Here is a 25,630-nt window from a genome sequence, read left to right as displayed (position 1 = left end):
TGAAGGTTTCAAGGTGTCTGCCATATTTTGTCTTAAATGCCAGACACAAAGATAAAGTTATAACTAATTTTACAATGGATCAACCTACTGCAGCAGGAAATCTAATTTATATTTATCGAATCTATATTAACACTTACATTAAAAGTAGTGAAGCAAAGGTTTTTTCCCTTGGTCACCTGCACATCTAAGAATAAACAGACAGAGCAAGAAGGAAAAAGACAACTAGGTGTTTGGTAGTACAGAACTTGAGTATTGCTAAAGAAAAGAGCCATATTGTTAAAGCTTTTCGTCCTGCATTCATCAGGACAATTTGCAAGAATACCAAATGTAATGGGAACAACAATTTATACTGCATGAGAAGACAGTGCTGATTGGGTGACAAGTGAACTCTGATTGGTAGAGGCACTGCCATGGAGAATGCACCAGTTAACTGATGATTGCCAGTTACTGCCCAGCTTGTAACATTACATTTGGTATTCTTGTGTATTATCCAGATGAGTGCAAGACAAAAAGCTGCAACAATGTGTATTTTTTCAGTAAAATAAGACAACAGTATAAATCCCAGATTAAAGCAAGCGTGAGTTTGGGAGGGTGATGACCCTGAATCCAAAGCCAGTGACAATGTCCCAGATCACTGGTGGGCCAAAGCAAGGCGGCTATGAGTGGGCTGAGGCAGAACAGCAGCTGGCCCCAATGAGACTCATTTTAAATGGAGACAGTCCTTCCTGACCTGGGTCTGATGCACCCTAGCCTGAGACAAACAGAGCATCCTATCCCAGGTAAGATACAGCCGTCTCCCAAAACAAGCAGGGCACACTATTCTAGGCTGGATACGCCTCCCTCCTAGGACATGTAGGGCTCCATATCCCAGGTCAAGTACATTCCCCCTCCTGGTTCAGGTGGGGTTCACTATGCTGAGTCAGATTAACCACCCCACTCCTTCTCGGGACAGGTAGGGTTCACTATCCTGGGCCAGATTCATCCCCCTCCTGGCACAGGTGGGGATTACTATCCAGGATCAGATTCGTCCCCCTCCTGGGACAGGTGAAGTTCACTATCCTGGGTCAGACACATCCCCCTTCGGAACAGGTGGTGCTCATTATCCTGGGTCAGAAATGTCCACTTCCTGGGACAGCGATACATTAACCCCAGGATCCTGGAAGGATGTTGTGCCACTCCAGATAATCTCCAAAACTACAGATTAAATAAAGATGACAGTGAAGATTATGTGTTGGATTGCTTCCTCAGTAGAGTCTTGGATGAACCGGCCTTCCACCTACAATGAGTAAGGGGTGCACAGGGAGACAGGCGGCTATGCCAGAGTGAGATGGAGACCCAATGATCAGTGAATTTGGCTCATGTGGTGAATCCTGGTTAGTCCTCTTCAGATTTAACTATAGATTAAGAATCAATATCTGACATAATAGATTAGGCTAACTTGTTAAGGAGAGAACTGCCTGGAGTGGCACTATTCTGTCAATCACCGGAAACAGTTGGTACAAGTGGTTTTAAATACTGTAGCAGGAAGATAAAATAGATTGTGGCTCATCAAAGGGTCTATAAAAGAGACAGGCTTTTCAAACCACACAGTCAGTAAGGGGCGCATGAGGAGACAGGTGACTTTGCTGGAGTGAGATGGAGACTGAGTGAGTTGCCAATTAGGCTCACATGGGAATTCAGTGTATTGGGGAAAGAGTTGTGGTATACACAGGAATTAGTCTAAGTCAGGAATAAAAGCAGCTGAGCAGGAACTGACCTGGGTGTAAACCTCAACTTCAGAGCTGATTTTGGGAAAAAAAAAATCGAACAGTGACATCATAGAAAAACCATAAGTTCACTGGTTGGTAAGAAACTGCTGTTAGGGATGTCTTTAAATAGCTGTAAATTAGAAAACCATATTATTTTTAAAGAAGTAGCTAATTGGATTTGAATAAGAAACACTAGGACAAAGGGAAGTCAGGGCCAGTAATTTATAGTAATTTAAGTAAACCAAAGTAAAATAAACTTAACATAAGGGAAGTAAAGTTAAGACATGGTAAGGCAGCTCAGTCATATGGAGTGAATGTCCTTTAACATGTGGGAAGTTGTGGACACTACTGGTGACCTAGATGACCTCTTGTACAGGAAGTGCTGCCAGCTGCAAAGACTTGAGCTCCAGGTTTCAGAGCTCAAGCAACAGCTGGAGTCACTGGTGCATCCATGAGGCTACTGAGCACATTCAAAAAGGTGGTCACACCGCAGGTTAGGAGCGTGAAGGCAGAAAGGAAATGGATGATCACCAGGCAGCCCAAGAGAACCAGGCAGGTAGTGCAAGAATCCCCTGGGGTCCTCTCGCTATTTGGTTTTCCTGTTTTGGATACTGGTGAGGGGGCTTATGCTCAGGGAAATGAAGTCAGAGCCAAGTTGTGGCACCACAAGCAGATCAGCTATAGAGGAGGGGAGGAAGATGAAACGAAGAGCAATAGTGATAGAGGATTCGTTAGTTAGGGTAACAGACGGGTGTTTCTGCGGCTGGAGACATGACTCCAGGATGGTACATTGCCTTCCTGGTACCAGATGAAGGATGTCACCAAGCAGCTGCAGCACATTCTATCTTGGGGAGGGTGAACAGCCAAAGGTCGAGATCCACTTTGGTACCAATGACTTAGGTCAGAAGGAGGGTGTGGTCCTGCAGACATAATTTAGGGAGCTGGTAGAAAGCTAGCAAGCAGGACTTCAAAAGTAGTATTCTCCGGGTTACTCCCACTGCCATATGCAAGTGAGTACAGAAATAGAAGGATAAAGCAGATGAATGCATAGCTGGAAAGATGTTGCAGGGGGCAGGACTTTAGATTCCTGGGACACTGGGACTGGTTCTGGGGAAGATAACCCCTGTACAAGCTGGATGGGTTGCACCGGAACAGGGCCGAGATTGAGTTCCTTGTGGGGTGTTTTGCTTATGTTGTTGTGGGGGCTTTAACCTAACTCGGCAGGGGTGTGGAAACTTGGAGAAAATATTAGAGAGTAATATCAAGGTACACAAAATACTGGGAGAGACAGATAGCACTAGAATAGAGAATAGTAAATTAATAGGTAGAATCAGAGTAAGGGAGAGAGTAATGAAGTTTAAATCAAGGTTATACTGCATTACATGAATGCACGGAGTATAGTAAATAAGATTGGTGGGTTACAGGTGCAGACTGCCTTGCAGAATTATGTTGTTGCAACGATTACAGAGACTTGGCTCATGAAGGGTAGGACTGGATGTTAAATATTCCTTGGCACAAGGTGCTCAGGAAAGATAGGGCAGGAAGAAAAGGAGGAGAGGTGGCTGTATTGGTTAAAGAGACCATTACAGTGCTGGAGAAAGTGTGTGTCCCAGAGGGTTCAAGGACAGAATCAATTTGGCAACAGCTAAGGGTGCAATTACATTGCTCGCTGTAGTCTATAGGCCACCAACTAGTGGTAAGGATTTAGAGGGACAAATCTGCAGGGAAATTACAGAGATGCAAACATTATAGAATAGTTATAATGGGGGACTTTAATTACCTGAATATAGACTAGGATAGTAGTAGTGTAAAGGGCAGAGAGGGGTAAGAGTTCCTAAAGTGTGTTCAGGAGAATTTTCTACAGCAGTATGTGTCCAGTCCAAAAAAGGAAAAAGGCATTGCTAGACCTGGTTCTTGGAAATGAGGTAGGCCAAATAGATCATGTGTCAGTGGGGCAACATTTAGGAGACTGTGATCATTGTATCATAAGGTTTAGGATGACGGTAGAAAAGGACAATGGGCAATCCAGAGTAAGAATAATTAAATTGGGGAGAGGCGACTTCAAAGGCAAGAACAGAGCTGGGCCGCACAGGCTGGAACCAAAGGTTGGTGGGAAAAACCGTAGCTGAACAATGGGCTACACCTTCAAAGAAGGAATGGTCTGGGCACAGTCAAGGTATATTCCCTCAAAAAGGAAAGCTAAGACAAACAAATCCAGAGCTCCCAGAATAAAAAAGATAGAAATTAAGATAAAGAGGAAAAAATATGCTTTTGACAGGTTTGATGTGGAAAATACAATTGAGAACCAAGCTGAATACAGATGGTTCAGAGGAGAGGTGAAGAACCAAATAAGAGAAGCAGAGAGATTATGAGAAAAGACTGGCAGCCAACATAAAGGAGAATCCCAAGGTCTTCTATAGGCACATTAATAGTAAAAGGGTGGTAAAACAAGGAGTAGGGGCAAAAAAGGAGATTTACACATGGAGGCAGGGGGCATGGTGGAGGTATTAAATGAATACTTTGCATCGATCTTCACCAAGGAAGCAGATGCTACCCAGGCCATGGCAACAGGGGAGAAAACTCTATCACTAAAAGGGTTTAAAATTGATGATGGGGAGATATTGGATAAATTGACAAGGCATCAGGGCTGGATGAGATGCATCCAAGAATACTGATGGAAGTGAGAGTGGTAATTGCAAGATCCATAATCTTTCAATCTTCTTTAGACTAAGGGGAGGTGCCAGAGGACTGGAGAATTGCAAACATTACATCCATGTTCAAAAAAAGTTGTAAGGATAAGCCCGGCAATTATAGACCAGTCAGTTTAGCTTCGGTGGTGTGGAATCTTCTTGAAACAATTATTTGGAATAGAATTAATGGTCACATGGGAAATGTGCATTGATTAGGGAGAGCCAGCATGGATTTCTTAAGGGAAAATCATGTTTAACTAACTTGCTGGAGTTTTTTTTTGAAGAGGTAACAGAAGATTGATGAGGGTAATGCTGTTGATTTGGTGTACATGGACTCCCAAAAGACAGTTGATACAGTACCACACAACAGACTTGAGACAAGTTATAGCTCATGGAATAACAGTAGCAACATGGGGCAAAATTTTCCCCCCATTGTGATGGAAGTTCAGGAGTGGGCACATGCAGGCGCACCTTTGATCACCGCTGCCATTTTACACGAGCGTGATGTGCTCCCTGTGCGAGCGGGGGTGGGGGGATTCCCTAAGCTAAGAGTGCGCTCTTTCACCCATACGCGAGATAGGTGGCAGATGAAGTTCAATGCACAGAACTGTGAGGTGATTCATTTTAGTAGGAAGAACATGAGGGAGACGATATTAACTAAGGTGTGCAACTCTAAAGGGTGTGCAGGGGGACCTGAGTGTATATGTGCATAAGTTATTAAAGATGACAGGACAGGTTGAGAAAGCAGTTAATAAAGCATATGGTATCCTAGGCTTTATTAATAGGGGCAGAGAATACAAGAGCAAGAAGGTTATGCTGAAGCTGCATAGGACACTAGTTAGACCTCAGCTGGAGGTCTATCGTGTACAGTCCTGGGCACCATACTTTAGGAAGCAAGTGAATGCATTGGAGTGAACGCAGAAGAGGTTTACAAAAACTTCATATATGAAGACAGATTGGAGAAGTTGGGACTGTCCTCCTTAGGGAGGAGAAGGCTAAGAAGAGATCTGATAGATGGGGCTGGACAGAGTAGATAGGGAGAAATTGTTCCCACTCATAAAAGGATCAAGAATGAGGGGCACAGATTTAAAGTGACTTGCAAAAGAAGCAAATGCTACGTGAGAAAACACTTTTTCACACCACTGCCTGGAAGTGTGGTAGTCACAGTTCAATCGAGGCATTTGCAAGGGCATTAGATGTTTATGTAAATAGAAACAATGTTCAGGGTTACAAGGAAAAGGCCTGAGTCATAATATTCATTCAGAGGGCCGATGGGCCAAATGGCTTCCTTTTGCACTGTAACAATTCTGTGATTCTTCTGTAACAGTGGGGCCTGCAGGACTGCTACACATGATGTGTCTGCAGGGGAACAGGCCACACGTCAATGGGATGTGCAAAAATTTGTCAGAAGACTGGAGGGGCAGGTTGTCCATTGGGAGCTGAAGTTAAAGGCCAAGGTAATGGGACATTCATTGAATGGACAGTCCTGTTTGCAAGTGCAATAAAAGATCATCAACCCAAAACTTTAACCTGTTTTTTCTCTCTCCACAGCTGTTGCCAGGCTTGCTGAGAATTTCCAGCATTTTCCATTTTTATTCCCATGCATGGATTCCGTTTTTCATCTTCTGCTTCCATACCCCACTCTGAACTGCAAAATCCCACCTAAGTCTTTCAAAGTCTCCCTCTCAAGCACTGCCAAAAGGATCTCCGCAAGACTCTAAAAACACGATGGCCAGGATTTTCAAGTCGTCGGCCAGGCTCGGCAGGAGCGGGCAGGGAGCCGACCCGTGATCGGCTCTGCATCACAATTTCATGTGGGTGGGCCAATTAAGGCCTGCCCTGTGTGAACTGCGAACAAGCACTACCTGTGCAGGCGGGGGGGGGAGGAGGGAAATCTGGGCCGTGCGTGCGAAAGAGCACTTCAATGTCCCTGAAGCATAGAGCTGCCTCTGGGAGATTGAAGCGCTTTTTAAAAAAAATAAATAACTACATTAAAAATGTAATGAAACATGTCCCCTCATGAGATGGGACATGTTTTTAATTCCAAAAGAAAGTTTTTATTTAATTTGTAATCACTTTAGGAAATCTCATCCCGCACGTGTAAAGACTGCTTGGTCTTTTCGCCTGCCCGCCAACCATAAGTGTAAAATTCAGCTTAATTAGGTCCTTAATGACCTTAATAGGCCTTTCAATTATCGGCGGGCACGCACCCGCCAAACGAAAAATTGCACGAGTTCACAATGACGTTGAGATGCACACCCAACGTCATTGCACGTCATTTTACATTCAGGCGTGTCGGGCACGCGCCTGCATACCTAATGTAAAATTCTGCCCCATCCCCTACCCCTGAACCATACTGGGGCTGGTGTCCTCGTGACTAACTAGGGAAGTAGAGAGGGTTTTAAAATGAATCGTAGAGGCAATGGATGAAATTTGTGAAGATATGGTAAACCAAAGTGTAGAGAAAAGGCAGGTATTAATATGGAAAATGATAAACAAACTGTATCAGGAAGGGACAGAATACAATTCTAAGAGCAAATCAGCAGATAAGGCTAGATGTTACTAAAAATAATAAAAGCACAAAACTAAAGGCTCTGTATCTAAATGCACATTGCATTCGAAACAAAACAGATTAACTGATAAGCGCAAATAGAAATAAATAAGTACGATTTGATAGCCATTAGAGACAGGGCTACAGGATGACATAGATTGGGACCTGAATATTGAAGGGTACATGACATTTAAGAAGAACAGGAAGTTAGGAAAAGGTGGAGGGGTGGCTCTGTTAATTAATGATGATATTAGCACATTAAGAGAGGGATGACCCAAGTTCAGGAAACCAGGATGTAGAAGCTAGTTGGGTTGAGATGAGGAATGATAAAGGCAAAAAGTCACTTATACAGGTCCCCTAATTGTAACTACACAGTAGGACAGAGTATCAAATAAGAGATAATGGGAGTTAGCCAGAAAGGTACAGCAATAATCACAGGGGATTTTAATCTACATATGGACCGAAAAAATCAGATGGGCAAAGGTAGCTTAGATGAGGAGTTCATAGAATGTTTTCAGGATAGTTTCTTAAAACAGCACATACTGGAGCCAACCAGGGAGCAGTCTATACTAGGCCTGGTATTGAGCAATGAGATAGGGTTAATTAATAATACCCCTAGGTAGCAGTGATCATAATATGATTGAATTTTACATTCATTTTGAGGGGAGAAATAAGTGCATCCAAGACTAGTATTTTAAACTTAAATAATGACATGAAAGCAGAGCTAGATAAAGTGAATTGGCAAATGAGGCTAAGTGATATGTCAATGGAAGTTCAGTGGCAGACATTTGAAGGGATATTTCAGAATACACAGAATATATACATTCCAATGAGAAAGAAACATTCCGGGGGAGGGCCCACCATCTGTGGTTAACCGAAAAAGTTAAAGACCGCATCAAACTTAAAGAAAAAGCATATATTTACGCAAAGAAAGGTGGCAGGTCAGAAGATTGCAGTTCTTTATACTCTTTTCAAAGAATGACAAAAAGATTAATAAAGAGGGAAAAATTAGAGTATGAGAGAAAGCTAGCTAGTAATATAAAGACGGATAGTAAGAGTTTCCATACATTTTAAAATAAGAAAAGAGTTAACGAAGTGGGCATTGGTCCTATAGAGAGTGCGGCTGGGGAATTGATAATGGAAAGTAGGGAGATGGCAGATGAATTAAACAGGTATTTTGTTTCGGTCTTCACTATAGTGGACACAAATAACACCTGGAAATAGCTGTAAATCAGGAAATGGAAGTGACGGAGGAACTTGGGGAAGATTACAATCACCAGGAAAGTGGTATTGAGCAAATTGTTGGGGCTGCGGGCTGACAAATCCCCAGGTCCAGATGGACTTCATCCTAAGGCCTTGAAAGAAGTGGCTAGTGAGATAGCTGATGCACTGGTTTCAATTTTCTAAAATTCCCTAGATTCAGGGAAGGCTCCATTAGATTGGAAAATAGCAAATATAACTGTTTTATTCAAAAAGGAAGGGAGACAAAAAGCAGGAAACAATTGGCCAATTGTTTCATAGGGAAACAATCTATCATAGGGAAAATGTTAGAAGATATTATTAAACATATTATAGAAGAGCACTTAGAAAAATTCAAGGCCATCAGGCAAAGTCAACATGGTTTTGTAAAAGAAAAATCATGTTTAATCAATTTATTAGAGTTCTTTAAAACAGTCACATGTGCTGTGGATAAAGGGGAACCGGTGGGTGTACTGTACTTAGATTTCCAGAAGGCATTTGGTAACGTGCCACATCAAAGGTTATTGCAGAAAATAAAAGCTCATGGTGCAGGGGCTAACATATTGGCATGGATAGATGATTGGTTAGCTAACAGAAAACAGAGTTGGCATAAATGGGTTTTTTTCTGGTTGGCAGGATATGACGAGTCGTGTGCCCCAGGGATCAGTGCTGGGGCCTCAACTTTTTACAATTTATATAAATGTCTTGGATGAAGGGACCAAAGAAATGGTGGCTAAATTTGCTGACAACACAAAAATAGGTAGGAAAGTAAAATGTGAAGAGGGCATAAGGAGGCTACAAAGTGACATAGACAGGTTAAGTGAGTGGGAAAAGATCTGGCAAATGGAGCATAATGTGGGCAAATGTGAAATCATTAATTTTGGCAGGAAGAATAAAAAAGAAGCTTATTATCTAAATGGTGAGAGATTGCAGAGCTCTGAGATTCACAGGGATCTGGGTGCCCTGGTGCATGAATCACTAAAGGTTAGTATGCAAGTGCAGCATGTAATTAGGAAAGCAAATAGAATGTTATCATTTATCGTGAGGAGAATTGATTACAAAAGTAGGAAGGTAATGCTTCCATTATACAGGGTAGTGGTGTGACCACATCTGGAGAACTCTGTACAGTACTGGTCTTCTTATTTAGGAAAGATGTAAATGCGTTAGAAGCAGTTCAGGGAAGGTTTACCAGAAAATACCAAGAATGGATGGGTTGTCTTACGAGGAAAGGTTGGACAGGTTAGGTTTGTATCCACTGGAATTTAGAAGAGGAAGAGGCAATTTAATTGAAACCTTTAAGAGTCTGAGGGATCTTGACAAGGTGGATGTGAGATGATGTTTTCTCTTGTGGGAGAATCTAGAACTAGGGGTCACTGTTTAAAAATAAGGGGTTGCTCATTTAAGACAGAGTCGAGGAGAATTTTTTTCCCTGGGGGTTGTAAGACTTTGGAACTCTCTTCCTCAAAAGACAGTGGAAGCATTGAATATTTTTAGGGCAGAGCTAGATAGATTCTTGATTAACAAAGGGGCTGAAAGGTTATCAGGGGTAGGCAGGAATGTGGTGTTGAGGTTACATTCAGATCAGCCATTATCTTATTGAATGACGGAGCAGGCTCAAGGGCCAAGTGGCCTATTCCTGCTCCTAATTCATATGTTTGTATGCCCTCCACCCCAAACTCTTCTGATCCCGTTTCTCCTGTGGTGTTGGGACAGGGCCTGCTCTTTGACTCTCCACTACGTTACACTACGTTGCAAATCCGCCTTCAAGTAGAGGTGGGGAGTTGTCCCACTGATGAGCCATAGCTTGGAACTATATCGCTGTTTCTTCACTCTGGATCAAAATCCTACAGCTCTCTCCCTAACAGCACTGTGAGTGTCTCTTTACCACATGGTCAACAGTGGTTCATGAAGGCAGCTCACTGCCACCTTCTCAAGGGCAATTAGGGATGGGAAATAAATGCTGGCATTGCTAATGCCACCCAAATCCCATGAACAAATAAAAATAAAAAGGACTGTACCAAAATAATCAGTCTATTCAACTTAAAAAACTGTGGTACTTTTTGATTTTATGTTACTATTTATATTTGAATAGCAAAGTATTAAATGAAATAAGGACATCATATATAACTGAATTACATCTGTGCATCTAGGTTTAATTTTACTTTTTCTTTAAAATGCACTTTGCCTGTAAACTACTGTTGGTCTTGTCTCCCAATGCAACACCATTGGAGATCGACTAATATGATTCTTATTATAAGGGCATGGCCAGAAGGATTTAAGATTGCTAGAATAATCCATGAACTCTGACAACATTCATCAATTGCTTAAGCTTTCCTCTTGGATTTATTATGTCGCCTGAGCCCCTTATGAAGTTAGTGTGTTCCAATCCCTCACAGGTATGTATTATTGTGTGTGTGGGATTGGCATTGCCAAGTAGATGTGATGTGAAATGTTGCTTTTAACCATACTGCAGTATCAAAACAAAATTTCAAAAAAAATCACGTCACAATTATCATTGCAGTTTATTTAACCGGCTTTCATTTATGAGTTCTGAAGCAGCCAATGAAAACATTTAAGAACAAGAACTATTAATCAGGAGGCCAAAGGACCATTCATTAAAGCACTGATTAGCCAAATATTTCTTTCAGGTCAATGATTTACAGCCTAGTCTTGTACATAAGTAGAGTAGGCATTGCTCTCAAATCTCAAAGCCCAGGCAGTTCAGGAATAGAGTTTGCACACCTTTTCCAAACCTAAATACCAGCCCTCTCAGATGTCAAATGCAAAGTGTGCTTCACAACTGTCTTCCCCCTCCTCCTTTATGGAGTTCAATTGCTGAGAAATTAAAAGGAAAAAGTGAGTAACAATATAAATATTTAACAATAAAGGGGAGGAATGTTTGTTCTTTCAGAGACAGATTTTTGATTAGGAAACATGCTATTTTTTGAAAGAGAGGAAGGTGTTTTTAGCTTTCAAAAGGAATAAAGATTTATAGTCGTTTGATAGTACAGTGCTTGAGTATTGCTGCAAAAAAATGCCATCAAAGCTTTTCATTTTGCACTCATCAGGACAGTTCGCAAGAAATTACCAATTATAAACTTTTAAAAATTTAAATTACAAAAAATTAAGTTATCAATTGTTGTTCCCTTTTACTGTTGGTAATTTCTTGTGAGCTGTCCTGATGTGTGCAAGAATGCTAGCACAATACTTAAATAAGGTTTTCATAACTTGCACTTTCAGGAGCTGGGTCTTAAATATGGAGCATGAACAGATATTGTTTCAGAACAGAACAGGTACTTCCATTTCACTTTGTTAGTGATTTTCAAGTATACTGACTCTTTCCCCTTCCATGTTTGTGCTAATAGAAAGCTCCTATAACTGCTTTGGTATTAATTACAAAATGTATAGCAAAGCCAGGTGAGACTTATGAAATCCAAAAGTGCTGTACTGTACAGGAATATACAACAGCAGCTGGATAGTTTGACAAGCTTTGACTACTGAACATAGAAAATATTCAAACAAAATAGGTAGTTTTGTAGTTTTATTTCAACTTCCTTTTTGTGGTTTTGCCCCTCCACAGAAAAATTCTTCGCAGGGTAAAGAAAAAACGATGGTTATATAGGTACTGCCACACCTACAGTTTTAAATGAGGCTGCTGGTACACTTGCTGACACTGAACAGTGACCATAAAGCAGGGATTATTAGCATATGGATCCTTGAGCAAACTCTGGTTAAGAAAACAAAACATCAATCAAGTTACACAATCTTCACAAAGGCCAGATCTGGAGTTTTGTAACTCAGCAGCATTTCTAACCTCAGCAACAATACCAGAACTGCGCTCTGCAATTCCTCAATCAGTTCCAACAAAACACCATTATCTTACAATTGCGGCTGCTTTGACTTGATGGACTTATCTTTTAAAAAAATGTTGTGTGGGGTTAAACATCATGAACAGTACCTCAGTTACAGCACTTAGTGTTATTCTGAAATGTGGCTTTTTTAAAATTCTCTTAAAAGTAAACTTTAGTTTCATTTTTGAAGTGGAAAAACAAAATGAAATTTACTTTTGAAATAAACTATCAAGTGGACTGAATCCAGAGTTGCACCTGGTACCCTCACTCCCACATCAACACAAAGATAAAATAGCTGTAGCTCAAATGCAAATCTAAGTATATAATAAAATGGGTTTTGCATGACAAGAAGAAAAGCCCCAGGTTTGGAATATAGATACGGCACATTAGAACAGGAGTAGACTATTCAACTCAAGCCTATTCCACCATTCAATTAGGTTATAGCTAGTCTACACCTCAAACTCACTTACCCACCAAGTTTTCATATTCCTATTATCCTTACCCACCAAAACCTATTGGACTCAGCTCTCTTTCCCTCTCACTAGGATGCCAGGCTGGGGTAAATAATGACTCCTTATTCTAAAAGTCTGCTTTGGGTGACAATAATACCATCCTATTCAAATGTGTTAAGTTTCTCATTCTCTTCCCTGCTACACTCTCCCTCATGAAGTTACAACCAGTGACAATGGTTCATTACCAGCAACAGCTGGAATGCCCATACTCCGCAATGTCTAAACATTGATAACCTTCTTACCAACCCTAAACATGTGATTGGAAAGTATTGTATTAACAAAACATCATGATTCAACCACACTTGTAAATTTCTAAAGCTCAATAAAATTTTTCAACTAACTATAATAAACAGTTTAACCCAGCTTCACACTCGGTCTAATCCCTAAAGCCATCCTGAAATAACTTACATTGAGGTGACTAAATATACCCATTTTGGTGAGGTCATTTAACCTTCCCACAAAAATGAAGATCACTATGGTGTTTAATATATTATATTTTTAAAAAATATTTATTTTTAAATAACTTTCAGGAAAAGAAAGTAGTAAAATGCAATAATGGAAAGAACACAGGGACAAAAAAATACTTACAGTAAGTATAATTGTGCATCTAGTACATTCCATTCACAAGTCTATATTTTCCAATGGAAAGTGACAAGCAATTATTTTTAATGAGAGAGGTGTGGAAGACAGTAGCTTGAATTAAATATTCCCATTCGTCATATACAGCACAGGTTAGCAGTTCCACCAGCAACATGAGAGACCAGCCACAGCCAAGGATTTGTTGGGACTTGCAGGTATGGTTGAAGCAGCCCAAAAGCAGCTGTCTAACCTAGAATCACTCAGCAGCGACAGTAACAGGGCGGGCTGAGTTCAGGCTGGACAAACATTTCAACCAAATTAATTCATGCAGCACTCCTTGCCCTTCTAATACTGCAGTCTCCACCTTTTCTTTAATCTTTCAATCACCACCACATACAGGTGCTTTTTATTTTGCACTGCAGTGATGAGTGTTGGTAATGCAAGCACACATAGTACAAGCAGCAGATTTAGATGGACTCAGCACTGCCAAGGGACAACAAATACACAGCAACAGCTTTATTCTCTGGAACATTACACCCTTGTAAGTGATATTTTTTGTTTTGCATTTTTTCTCATCTCCAGATGTTGCCTTATTTTTTCTTATTTAAGTAGAACTTGCATTACAAATTCAGCTTCTGCAATTTTATGCAAACTTGGATTGAGGGCATACAAAGGTAACACTGGAGCTGGTAAAAGCTGAAATACAGATTAATTTATTGAGGAAGCAACTTTGGACCTAAATATAGACTTGTTCAGGTGCTTTAAGTCTTCAGAAAGATGAAATATTCTCTCTAGGCATTTAAATAGACGGTGAATATTAATAAACAGTTAACGTATTCACAAGACTCTCCTTCACTCTCTTATTTAAGGGAGGGCTTAATTATTCAAAAACAAATAGGTTAACTTTTCCACTTCAATAGGAAAAAAAAGGAGTTCTGTACAAGCATTAAGCACAGCATTAACCTCATGTTCCTCCATCAAGAAGGTGAAATCTGTTACTACATGGAGTGGCTTTGCATGCTCTCGGGCTTCACAAAACTCTGAACAGGGACACAGTATTTTTTGTTGGCCTAAAATTATTCTTGGAGGGAAACCTCCATAAACCCACTTAGCTGGCAGTTAGAATTCATTTTTTTTAAAAAGGTACACAGAGGCAAGAATCTCTATTAACTATTCCATGCATGAAAATAAAGAGATTTGAACAGGAAAGAAAGACACATGGGGAAATTATGAATTAATATAAAGTTAAAAGTCACTCAAGTCAGAGTTACTAGAATAATCTTCTCCTTTGCGTAATGAATTATATTCTCAATAAAAATATTCAGGTCCTGGGATCGAACACTTGTGACTGAGAGTGGCTATGGAATCCAGATACATTCTGTTCAAGAATGTATATTCTACACTAGTTCTAGTCTGTTGAAAACATCGTAACATCATAACACCTGATTGCTCAGGATTGCAATCAGAAGGCATTCGTTGTACAAATGTATGATTCTGATCTCAGAAATCTGCAATTCAAAAAATGGAATCTCAGCATTTGTAAATTCAAAAGAACAAAAATTTATACTAACAACCATTGGTATACAAAATATTTATCACATGTCTTTAAAATAAAGACACTAAAATCCACAACAAATAAATTGTTGGTTCAATTGGTTTGGGCATTGGGCACAAGCCAATAATAGTTGAATAACAGCTGGAGTGACTTAGATCAGTTCTTGGCTAACGCTGTTATATTGAGAAGTTTGTATTCTCTAATCTGAGGATGGTGGTGATGAGAGAATGCGGAGGTGGGTGGGGAGAACAGAGGATCTAGGAGCAAAGTAGCATGGCTAGCCCCATATAACACAGAACCATACCTATCACAGGGCAAGGAAAAGCAAAGAAACAATTACATCATTCGAGGTCGCAACGTGAAAAGGAATGAAAATCACCAGAGGAAAACAGAGATCAATGTTGTCGCCATATTGTTGGAATAAAACAAGAGATTTTTCTTTAACTGTGTCCTTAATCAATCTGATAAGGCTCTGACTATATATACAGAGTTGCTTTCTTGAGTTCTGAGTGTCATAGACATTTATGAGTTGGAATTCTTCACAGGAGTGAATGGTCAGAACACAATAAATGGAGCAATGATCTAGTTATTGCATTTTTGTAAACTTTCTGAAGCACATTGTTCAACACATGCTATTACTACTCTGTGTTTGGAAGGGGGAGGGGAAGAGGGTGCTGGGGGACAGTAAATTGAGCATGGCACAAAGCAGAGGAGAAAAAACTAATTCCTAGTTAGATGTCCCCCTTATTAGCTGCACATGAAGAGGATAGAGCCCAGTGTCAAATCCTCGCTCTCCTGGCAGGCATATCGGAGACCTGTGTCAGAAAACGCTGGGGTGAGGGGATGAGGGACAGGGAGAGGAGGGGCAGGGAGGGAGGTAAGGGTACAGAGAGGGAGGGTGCAGAGAAGGGGGGCTGGGTGCAGAAAGTGGGGGTGCAGAGGCCAAAAGAGCAGGCAGAGAGGATAGGCAGCAGCAGAGTGGGGATACAGTGGGGGGTGGGTGGAGGGGGGCAGGGAGGGGTGCAGGGAAAGAGGAAGAGAGGGAGGCAAAGGGGCCAGAGAGGGGGATGGGGGAGGTGCAAATGCAGGAGGGGCAGAGGAAGTGTGAGTGGGGGAGGGGCTACAATGGGGCAGGAGAAAAGAGGAAGACAAGTTGGGGGCAGACAGGGAGAGAGAGAGGGACAAAGAAGAGGGTGGCAATGGGGGTTGTGGTGGAGAGAGAGAGAGAGAGATACACAGAGAGAGAGGCTCTCTCGACTTCTTTTTTTCAACGGACAACAATCTTTCTGCTGGGTCCTGTAGTGAATTACCCTTTACCTACGATAGTTTTGCCCTGCTGAAGGCTAGCTGGATTTGGAATGGTTTGTCTGTTACAGGTGGACGATTGCTTTGAACAAAAGTATTAGAGCCATGTTAAAGTCAGATAAACCACAGATATGAGTGGCTACATACAAGATAGCAAGGCTGTGGAGCAGTGGAGGGTGTTGACAGAGGTGGAGAAACTGACAGAATCACGTAACTGTTTCATTCAAATGAGCACAGTTCTGCTAAACTGGTTACCCTGTTTCTGCACAACCATTTAAAGAAGTTCTGCTTCCACATTTCAAACACCTGCATAAAACCCAGTAGACAAAGCTCTATGACGACATTGTCAAAAGCAAAGAGTACAGAAAGAGGTCTCTGGCAACTGTGTTTTACCCCTCACAATGTAAATAAAATTTTAGAAAAGCGGAAGCCTTATAATTCTGTGTATTTTCATATAGAATTCAAATACTTTCCTTACATTTCAATCTCTCCAGCTTGGTTACAATGGCTTACTCCTCCCCAAGAAATTCTCATGGCCCATCCTGTAAATCTATTCTTAAAGAAAATAAACTGCCTACCCATCCTTCTTACCCCTCAAAAAAATCTGCATTTTAGAAAGCATTTGGAATGAGTTTTGGCATGGGCTCTTACTTAATATTGCATTCGCTCTTGAAAACCCCTCCACAATGGGACTATAGGTTATTTGACCCAGCTGCTCCACTTCCCATTAAAATAGGAAGTGGAACCAGAGAGGTTTCAGCCTTTTAGAGGAGTGGTGATGTCACTTGCACATTTAAATCACCATTTGGGGTGTCAATCACTGCTTCCAGTTATCTAAACAAACATTACCTACAAATCCTAAAACAGAGCACCAACAGCTCCATACTGGTATCTGAGGCAGGCAAATTTTATGACCTGGATTTTTACTGCCAGGGTGGGTGCGCAGTGCCAGGAAATTTCTCAGCTCACCGCACCTGCCTCGGGAAAAAGTGCCCCAAATGGCGGAATGGAATCAATTGGGCCTGCCATCTCCAGCAGCAGACTGCAGATGGCCACAGGGGCTGCCGAGGTTAAAAGGCACACCTTGGTTCTCTGTTTTCTTAAAGAGTAAGTTTTCTAGCTCTCAAGCCCCCCTCATCCATGTGCTATGTCCATACATGTCATCTCATGTCAATCCATGCACCCCACCCACCCCAATGGCCTCTCATTCCCTACATGCCAACTCATGACCCCCACCCATCCCATGGCCTTTATAGCCCCTATGCCAACTTCATGCCAACCTATGGCCCCTTTTAGCCCCTATGCCAACTTACCCAGTATCCACCAGGGGCAGACCTCAGGAGCCATGTTGAGTTGAAACAAAATAAAACTATTACAGACTTCATTACAGTAAACAAAAAAAACTTTCATTCATGAAAGCCCATTCAATACATTTAAATCCCCTCAAATACTTTATCCCTTATAAAAACAAACATTTGTATTCATAATCCACATCAAAGATAACTAATCCTTAAATAACTGTCAATCAAACTATGAACTTACAGCATCCCCACCCCCCCGGTGATAATGAGAGGTTTTGGAAAGCAGTCAAGCGTTAATAATGCTATAAAGATAGCACTTAAGGTTATGTAAACAAACAACTATTGAATCTGTTAGAACCAATTTTGTCATCCTCACAGACAGAGGCAGGCAGTGTGTTTCAATATTTAAAAAGCTTGACAGTTCTACATACTAACCTGCCCTTCAAGAGCATTTATATCTACTCTAAAAATTTGTAACTCTCACACCATGGGATAAGGCCCCTTCTCCAGTTAAAAGGGGGTCTGTTTGAAGTAAGCCCTGGTTTTAAATGGCCCTACTAAGTTTGAGTTTCCCTGCCTGCCGCTCCCCCACCCCGATCCTCCTCCCTGGAGGAAATGGTTTCTGATGGATGTAGGGGGAGGACTTCCAGATCTGGGGTTCGTCCGCCATTTTGGATACACCATGGAGTCTCCTCAACTCTGCAAAAATCCAGGCCTTTGTTTCAAAACAGCAAATTAACGGAAGAAGCAGGGGATGGGAATAATTTGTACTTACTTTTCCAGCTTGTATACAGGCTTTCTAAAGCAACCTCCCGTCTGAAAGGATTTGACATTCTAAGTATAGCAAAAAATGTCAATGTAAGAAACACAAAAAAAAGTCAGAAAGAACAAAAGGCACTATAATAACAGAAAACAACTGAAAAAAAACTCTAGCATATATTAATATATTCTATGTAGGTTGATATTTTACCTTGAAGAGGTCAACCAATTTAAATGATCAAATTAATGAGTATAAACATGCTTTGACCTGCTCTCCTTGCAGTGATGCCCCATAACACATTTTATTTAAAGCGAAAACAAAGATTTTACAGAATGACTTGTTTGGAATTCTGGTAGGAGCTATAGCATAAATGTACTAAAACCCGTTAGTCTTATGTAATAAATAGTATTCTGCAAAGTTTTATCAAAACTGCGGCTGGAAATTTTCACATTTGTCAGTTTGAATCAACAAATTTGTAGCCAAGGAGAATGAAAGGAGGCCACTAATTTGCCACAATTGTTATGGTGGCGTGCTCCATTACTCATTCATCACATTGACAAACTATTCTTTGCTCTATTACAGTACTGTATTGGTAGGATCCCAACGTGACCCAAATAACCCCACATTCATAATGGTTAGAACAAGTGATTTGTTATCACTCAGATCTGATTAGAAACTGCCATTTTCACGGCCTGTGGGACTTTTTATGCAAAATCAGAGTACTAAGGTAAAAAAAACTATGCAACATACAGTATTAAAAGAATGCTGCTTTTGTCACATTGCATTAAAAACACTTGGCCTAATAAGGAATAGATTTTTCACTCCAGCTAACAGAAACTACAAATCTATTAGGTATCATCAGTGGAGAGGTGACACATTAATTTGATACACTGACCCATGCACATTTTTTACGACCTCTGGGGATTGTGAGCCTTTTTGTTTGAACCTCCTCACCTGGAACTGAAAATGCAATTCAATCCACAACCCTCAGAAAGAGGGCTGAATTTTGAACCCTAGCCACTCAAGTCTAAACCTCTGCCTCTGCCTACGCTTCCCCTCACATTTAACACCTCTCCAGTTCCCTTTTTGCAACATGATGACCACCTCAACAGAAATTGCAGCCAAGAGGATGTTCAATTGCATTGAAAAGACTATCGGACAATTTTTTCTCTTATGGTGCTTGGGAGTAAAGGATTACTTTGGCGCAGCCTAAAGTGGAAAATCACGCACATTTCATTACAGGCGAGCAATTTTCTACATGCACCTTTCCCTCTTTGCCTGCAGCCAGGCACGCACCCCCGCCACAAGAGGAGAAGAGAAAGATCTGTCCCTGTACATACTTAGTGAGAACAATTCAGAACAGTTTTCTGGCATGGCTCATTGAGTAAAGAGACTAAGCAATAGAGTACTGTGCCACCCAACAAAGGAGAGTTCCTAGTATGTGTTGAGCTAGCTCAGCTCCATCAGAGAGGCAGTGTAAATTAAAGTAATAGCCACATGACCTGTGGTCTACGGAGGGAGAAGCATAATGAGGCAAGGTTTCCAATCTGGTCGCTAGCCTGTGACCTCTGCTCAAAAATGTATGTTTGCACATTCAACAGAATTTAGTTTGGTTCTGGTATCCTATGAAGATCAAATAGCCAGCCAATACTCACCATCTAACCTTCTACATGAGGAACGGCCACTTGGGCAAGGCACCTAAGGGCTTCATTAGTCACTCCCAGTATGAGTGTCTGCCACCAGGGGAGAAAACTGGGAAAAAGAAAAGAAGTTTTGAATCAAGCCTAAATAGCCATAAGTCCTCACCTTTCCCTTCAGAGTGGGCTGGTCACGTTTATGTACTGAATGAAAAAGGCAGGCAAAGTTAAAATAATGTTTAGATCTGAATTTTACTCAGCTCAAGTAAAGCAGGTGCCTCTGGCAATATTGTTCTTGGTAACACAGGCAGACGTTTCAGGAGGTTTGGATTAAAACTCTCCCATGGTGCTGAGCACACTGGTGACATTGTAGCAGTAGCCAGACAAGCAGGTTTTCTGCTTTATCTTCTGCCAGAAAATATTTTACAGTAGCTCCTCAGTACAGCTGTCTGCTCTATACCATGACATACAGCAGAACACGCACCATTTATGGCTTCTACACTAATATAGAAACCAGATAAAATAACCCTAACTACAACACAATGCTCACCATAGTAGGGTTTGGGTAGAATTTCCAATCACAGCCTTATATAGTCACAATGTATCACAAGCATCAACTTTATATGACAATACAATAAGCGACGTGTAGATCAACAGTGCAACAGTCCATTCAGTTGCCCTTGGAGGAGTGCCACAGGTCATTCTTGCGAACCTCTACCTTGGCACCAATTGCAGAACCTTTAACCTTTGTTGAATTAGTAGTTATTACTCAGTACACTAGGACATATTTCATAAATCATGTATGAAGTTTCCCTTCAAATTACATTTAAAGTTTCTGTTTTTTTATGTACACTGTATCTTTCTTCCCAGTAATGCAAAAAGTATCTTTTCACAACCACACCTCAGCTCCTTTCTTTATCATAAAGGATTTTGTTTCTTGCCCCTCAAAAATACCATTTAGCCAATGAGAGCTGACAGCTTTCAAAATTTGTTCTTCACAACTCTGCAACAAAAGATCTTGGAGCAATTTTACAGGTCCTTTGAACCTTCCCATTGCTACCATATCACATACAATAAGGGACAACTTGAATAAGCCCAACCCTCAACACTATTGCATGCTATGCCATCTTGCCACTACAACAATTAAGCAATGGTTTATTTCCCAGTTTTCTCTGGCTGGGTTTGAAGACAGGAGGCCAGAGTTAAATTTCTGTTCCTAGATTAAAATAAATTAAAATAAAAACAACACACGAAAAGCAAAGCCAGCAAGTGAAAAAAATCAACACATTGCAGATTTGACTTCAGAACAACTTTCATTATTAGGAAACTAAGCATCCCATCTGCTACAAGGGATGAACAAGAGTTTCCCACTACACACTGCACGGTGCTGGACGACCATTTCAATATAGCCTTCAATCAATTATATATCGGACAGATGGAAAATAACAATAATATTCAGATTATTTCCTGCAAGTAACACAAATAGACAAAAGAAAACGGAAAGAAATTTCACCCAACAGTGTTTCATTCCCTTGCTAAACAGGTGACCAAACCACGGTCATAAGAAGTGACCAGTTCACGTTTGCATTAGAATCTCGACTGAAAAGACTTTCCAACCAAAAATCGATATTTATAGAAAGCACTTGGTGCACAGATATGAAAATGCTATTAAAATACAAAGAGATGGAGGAGTTATGTTGTGTTACAGGCCAAAATAACTTTAAGCAACAGGAAAAGAAGCAGAAGTTCCAATGCAGTGAAAACACGTTCAAGACAATGGCAAGGCCCAGCACTGGAGCCAGAACCCACCCTGAATGTAAAATTTAACACAAACTCTTGGTGAGACAAGCATCTGTGAAACAGAGTAAATGTGCATTCGTCCATAGGTTACGGAAAAATGGGATGTCATTATTTCAAGAAAAATAAAAGTTCGCTATAAGGGAAACTAAGGTTATGAATAATGAAACATAACTAACAATGGCACACTATTGAAGCAATGTCCACAACATCATCACCAGATGCAGAATCACAAAATTGCTTCAAGCAATGTTATCTATCCCCACAACAGGTTTCCCAACTGCGGGTGAGGGGGTGGGGAATGGGGGCATCCTCTTCATCTATGCCGAACATACAATAACCAAGCCAACCTCATGGCAATTATTAAAAATAGTAATTAATTCATGCCAATTTAACACTTTCATATGTACATATTGCAATGCAATGAAAGTATTTCCCTCTTTTACCCTGGGTATAAAATATTGCTCCAAGACTTTAACTTGAATACAATTCCAAGGCAATTATATTTCCTTCCATGATACCATAAAAAGACAGTTTTATTTCAGCTATTGATCATGATAATTTTGTCTCCTTATTGTTGGCAAATTATTTTAATTAAAATTATTCCAAAAATTTCCAAATTATAAAACAAAAATATAAACTCTCTAGTCCTCCCCTCTTTTTTTTAATGAGTATTGAGATGGATGTACATGAACTGTTTCTCAATGTTATGAGTCTTTTGATCCAAGTTGTCACATGACTAATTTTGTACTGTGATTGTGATTGTACTTGAGAGTGCTGATGGTATAATGTCTCAGGTTTACAGCAAAATGCGGCAGTGTGATCAGTGCACATTGAATGGAATTCCCGGATAATTGAAAACATGTCTGTCTTTCCAAAGACAGAGTTAGAGAACACAGGTTCCTGATTCAACCAATGACTTAAGTGCTGCAAAAACTTGGCATTCTTTCCATGTTGACTTTGGGGGCCGTGATTCTGTCCCATTTACTCCAAGGGGAATCATGAGAGTTGAGGAGCAAATTAGGCTCATTTTAGTTGCAAGTTTACACTTTATAATTAACTATCTGCACTGGGCCACAGTGCAGGAATGAATAGGCAGTTAAAGACTAAATGCTACTGGCATTTGACATTGCCCGCATGATTCTCAATCTATGTAACGTAAAAGGAAAAAATAAAAGGAAACAACAGCCCACATTCCGGCATCCAAATATCTGGTTATATTTCCTACCCCCAAATATGTACACGTAAATTCAACACAAGAGGAATTCTATAACTTAAGCATGCAAGAATCATTGAAACTATTCTTTAAAAAAATACATGATACATTGCTTCCTCAATGGCTGGATGCACCATTCAGTGTTGCAATAAATCATAAACATCAGGCAAGTTCCAGCCCTAATCTTTGGTCAGCGAAGTTATCTGAAGACATTGAAGCAAATGGTGCAAATTTCTACAAATGGTCTCAACTTTTGAGAGTTGCAATTTTCTCCATAGTGGAATAGGCTGCTGACACACACTGTCTCGGATAACATCTTGACAGCTACCACATGGGCGAGGGACTAAATGATTGACAACTCCTTTGCACTATTCAGCACCTTCAAGTGAGGGGAAAGAGAAAGAAAATTAGACAGCTCAAGATCTTGTCACAGCGATCAGACTTGGATCAGAAACTCAGCAAACTCTAGTAAGGATGTCATCTCCACCACAATCACCCACTGCCACCACCACGTCCCCCACATTTGGTAGTGCCAAATGTCAAAGTTCCTGCACACTGCAATATGTAGTGGAAATCTACACTACTTAATAAAGACCATAGCTGATTTAGAACAGCCTGGACTTAAAAAGAGATTCTAAAATCAATTTGTTAAATAGTCTAATCAATTACAAATTAAATAAGGGATCTGTCATCATGCCAGCAGGTATTGGCACGGCACAATGCTGTGCACACACTGGACCCAGTCATTCAGATCCTGTTCTACAGGAAACAGCTGATGTTAAGCTAACAAAACAAACACTGAAGTAGATTTCAGATCTTTAGCTGGGCAATTAACATACATGCTGGCCAAAATGTGCCATCCAAACAACCTGGGATATCTTCCCTGGGCATGGTTTGGAATCTAAAATGTACCACGAAGCGGTAACATTTTTATAATGACTTGATGTAGCTTAATGTATTGTTGAATATTTTTTGATTCATTCTTTGAACATTCCATCACTACAGTCTAGAATGACCAATTTCATTGAAATTTCACCCTCCCATTCTCTACATCATTCTCTACTTGTTCCTCAAAAGATATGCCTGGACGCATATTAGCTACAACAGTAATCTCACTGAACAAATCCTCTCAGTGCCAGCAATAATATCAGCAATTTCAGTAATAGTTCAGGACCTGATACTCAGAGATTCAATTATAGAAGATAGCGAAGATTACAATTTTAAATCCAGAGAGTTACTGAATCCCTGTGGTGCAGGATGAGCCTTACCCAGATGATAATTCTTTAGGTGGTTGAAAGAAGCTAAACTTCACAGCCATTTTACCCTGTCAGGTTCTCTCTTACTTACTCCACTCTCCTACTGAGATTACACCTCTGTCCCAGAACCTCACAAATCAGCAGACACCAAGATGACCAGTTAAATTCACTCACCAATGGGCAAAGTATCTGCCAAGGCCAGAATTCAAACTGTAGCCCTATGGCTCAAGCCCGACTGCTACAGCGACCAGTCAGGTCTCCTTGTTTATGAATAAGCAAAAGTAGTGATTCTGTCTACCAGATCAACAAGTATGTAGCATGTATAATAAAGCCCACAGAAAGCAAGATCTGCAACCACAGAAAGCACGAGTGACACTTTCAATGAAAACTAACCTCAACATTAATGTCAGGAGATGGTTAACACAAGATCATTGACAATCAACCAATCAGTTTCACAAACAAAAAGGAAAAAAAGCAAACAAATTGAACACTCAAGTAAGGACACATATCTCTTACTTCCTCCTGCTCTACAACCCTCCTGGATCCCTGTGCCCTGGCCTTTTGAGCATCCTAGTTTAATCACTCCACCACTTGCAGTTGGAAGTCCTGGAATTCCCTTCCTAAATCTTTCAACTTTTCTACTTTTCTCTTGACTTTAAAAACACTCCTAAAAACTGAACTGTTGCTTTTGGTCATCTGTTCTAATGCCACATACAGTTTTGTGTCAAATTTTGTTTGATAACACTCCTGTGATGTGTCTTAGGATGTTTTACCAGTTCAGAGGCGCAATATGAATGTACAAATGCTAGCCTGATAGATCAGACCAGACTCCATGTTCTTTGCCCAGGTGTTAAGTCTCTGTTCACTTTCCAGAGCCCTACCTCAGGGCATTAGGGATCAACCACAAAGAACCTACAGTGAAGATCACTTCCCTTCCCACTGTTGTCCATCTTATACTTTTCTTTCAACCCAATTTGCATACTTACAACCTTCCTCCACCGATGTAATCAATTCACATCTTAAACCTTTCATTTCAGCTCAGATGAAACATAAGTTTAACAAAACATAGTAACATTACAACCATTTAACATTGTAAATAACAAATGAAAATGGCATATACTTTGGTAAAATCTCTCTACTTTTGCAATTTGCTACACATTTTTCACTAGCATACATTCTTCATGTACTGCCTCTTACAGGCTTGGTTACTTATCCTTTGGCTATCTTCCCATGCTCTCAGATGTATGATTATTTAACAAAAAATGAAACAAAAACCTGAAACACAATAAATTCATTACTAATTTCTTTCTGTCCTTCCAGCAACTTAACCCAGGGAGTATAGAGGAAGACTCCTGCTGGTTTAAATTTAAAAGAAAACTTAATATTTCATCAAATAACCAGAAACAGAAAGAAAAACTACAGGGGAAGAATTTTTTCCTGTCAGCGAGTGGGGGCGGGGCTGACATCAGAAAGATAAAATCATAAGTGTATAAGTGAATGCAAGATAGATGTGAGGGGAAGGGGATAACACTATGAACAGCACAGAAATAAAAACAGGCTGCCAATCAATGACATAGGGAAGGCACCCGTACAAAGACATAGGGCTTAATTTTCCCAGTTGAGTTGGAAGCTC

The 25,630-nt window shown here is 40.5% G+C and overlaps 1 protein-coding gene across 6 annotated transcripts in view; it reads right to left on the bottom strand.

The window, feature by feature from the left end:
* bcl11aa (BAF chromatin remodeling complex subunit BCL11A a) overlaps positions 1-25,630 on the bottom strand; it is a 216,121-nt gene that overhangs the window by 155,373 nt on the left and 35,118 nt on the right. The window contains exons 2-3 of one of the 6 annotated variants that reach the window (XM_041174140.1): positions 19,747-19,843; positions 18,107-18,165 (exon numbers count right to left, since the gene is read on the bottom strand). The exons of 4 other annotated variants lie outside the window; for them this stretch is intronic. In XM_041174140.1, the coding sequence (XP_041030074.1) occupies positions 18,107-18,164 (58 nt within the window). In that variant the 5' untranslated portion in view covers position 18,165; positions 19,747-19,843. The remainder of the gene's footprint in view (positions 1-18,106; positions 18,166-19,746; positions 19,844-25,630) is intronic. One more of the 6 variants, XM_041174147.1, reaches the window with a different exon arrangement.

This window comes from Carcharodon carcharias, chromosome 2, assembly GCF_017639515.1.
Source record: "Carcharodon carcharias isolate sCarCar2 chromosome 2, sCarCar2.pri, whole genome shotgun sequence".
Taxonomy (NCBI): domain Eukaryota; kingdom Metazoa; phylum Chordata; class Chondrichthyes; order Lamniformes; family Lamnidae; genus Carcharodon; species Carcharodon carcharias.
This window is presented reverse-complemented; position numbering and strand designations above follow the sequence as displayed.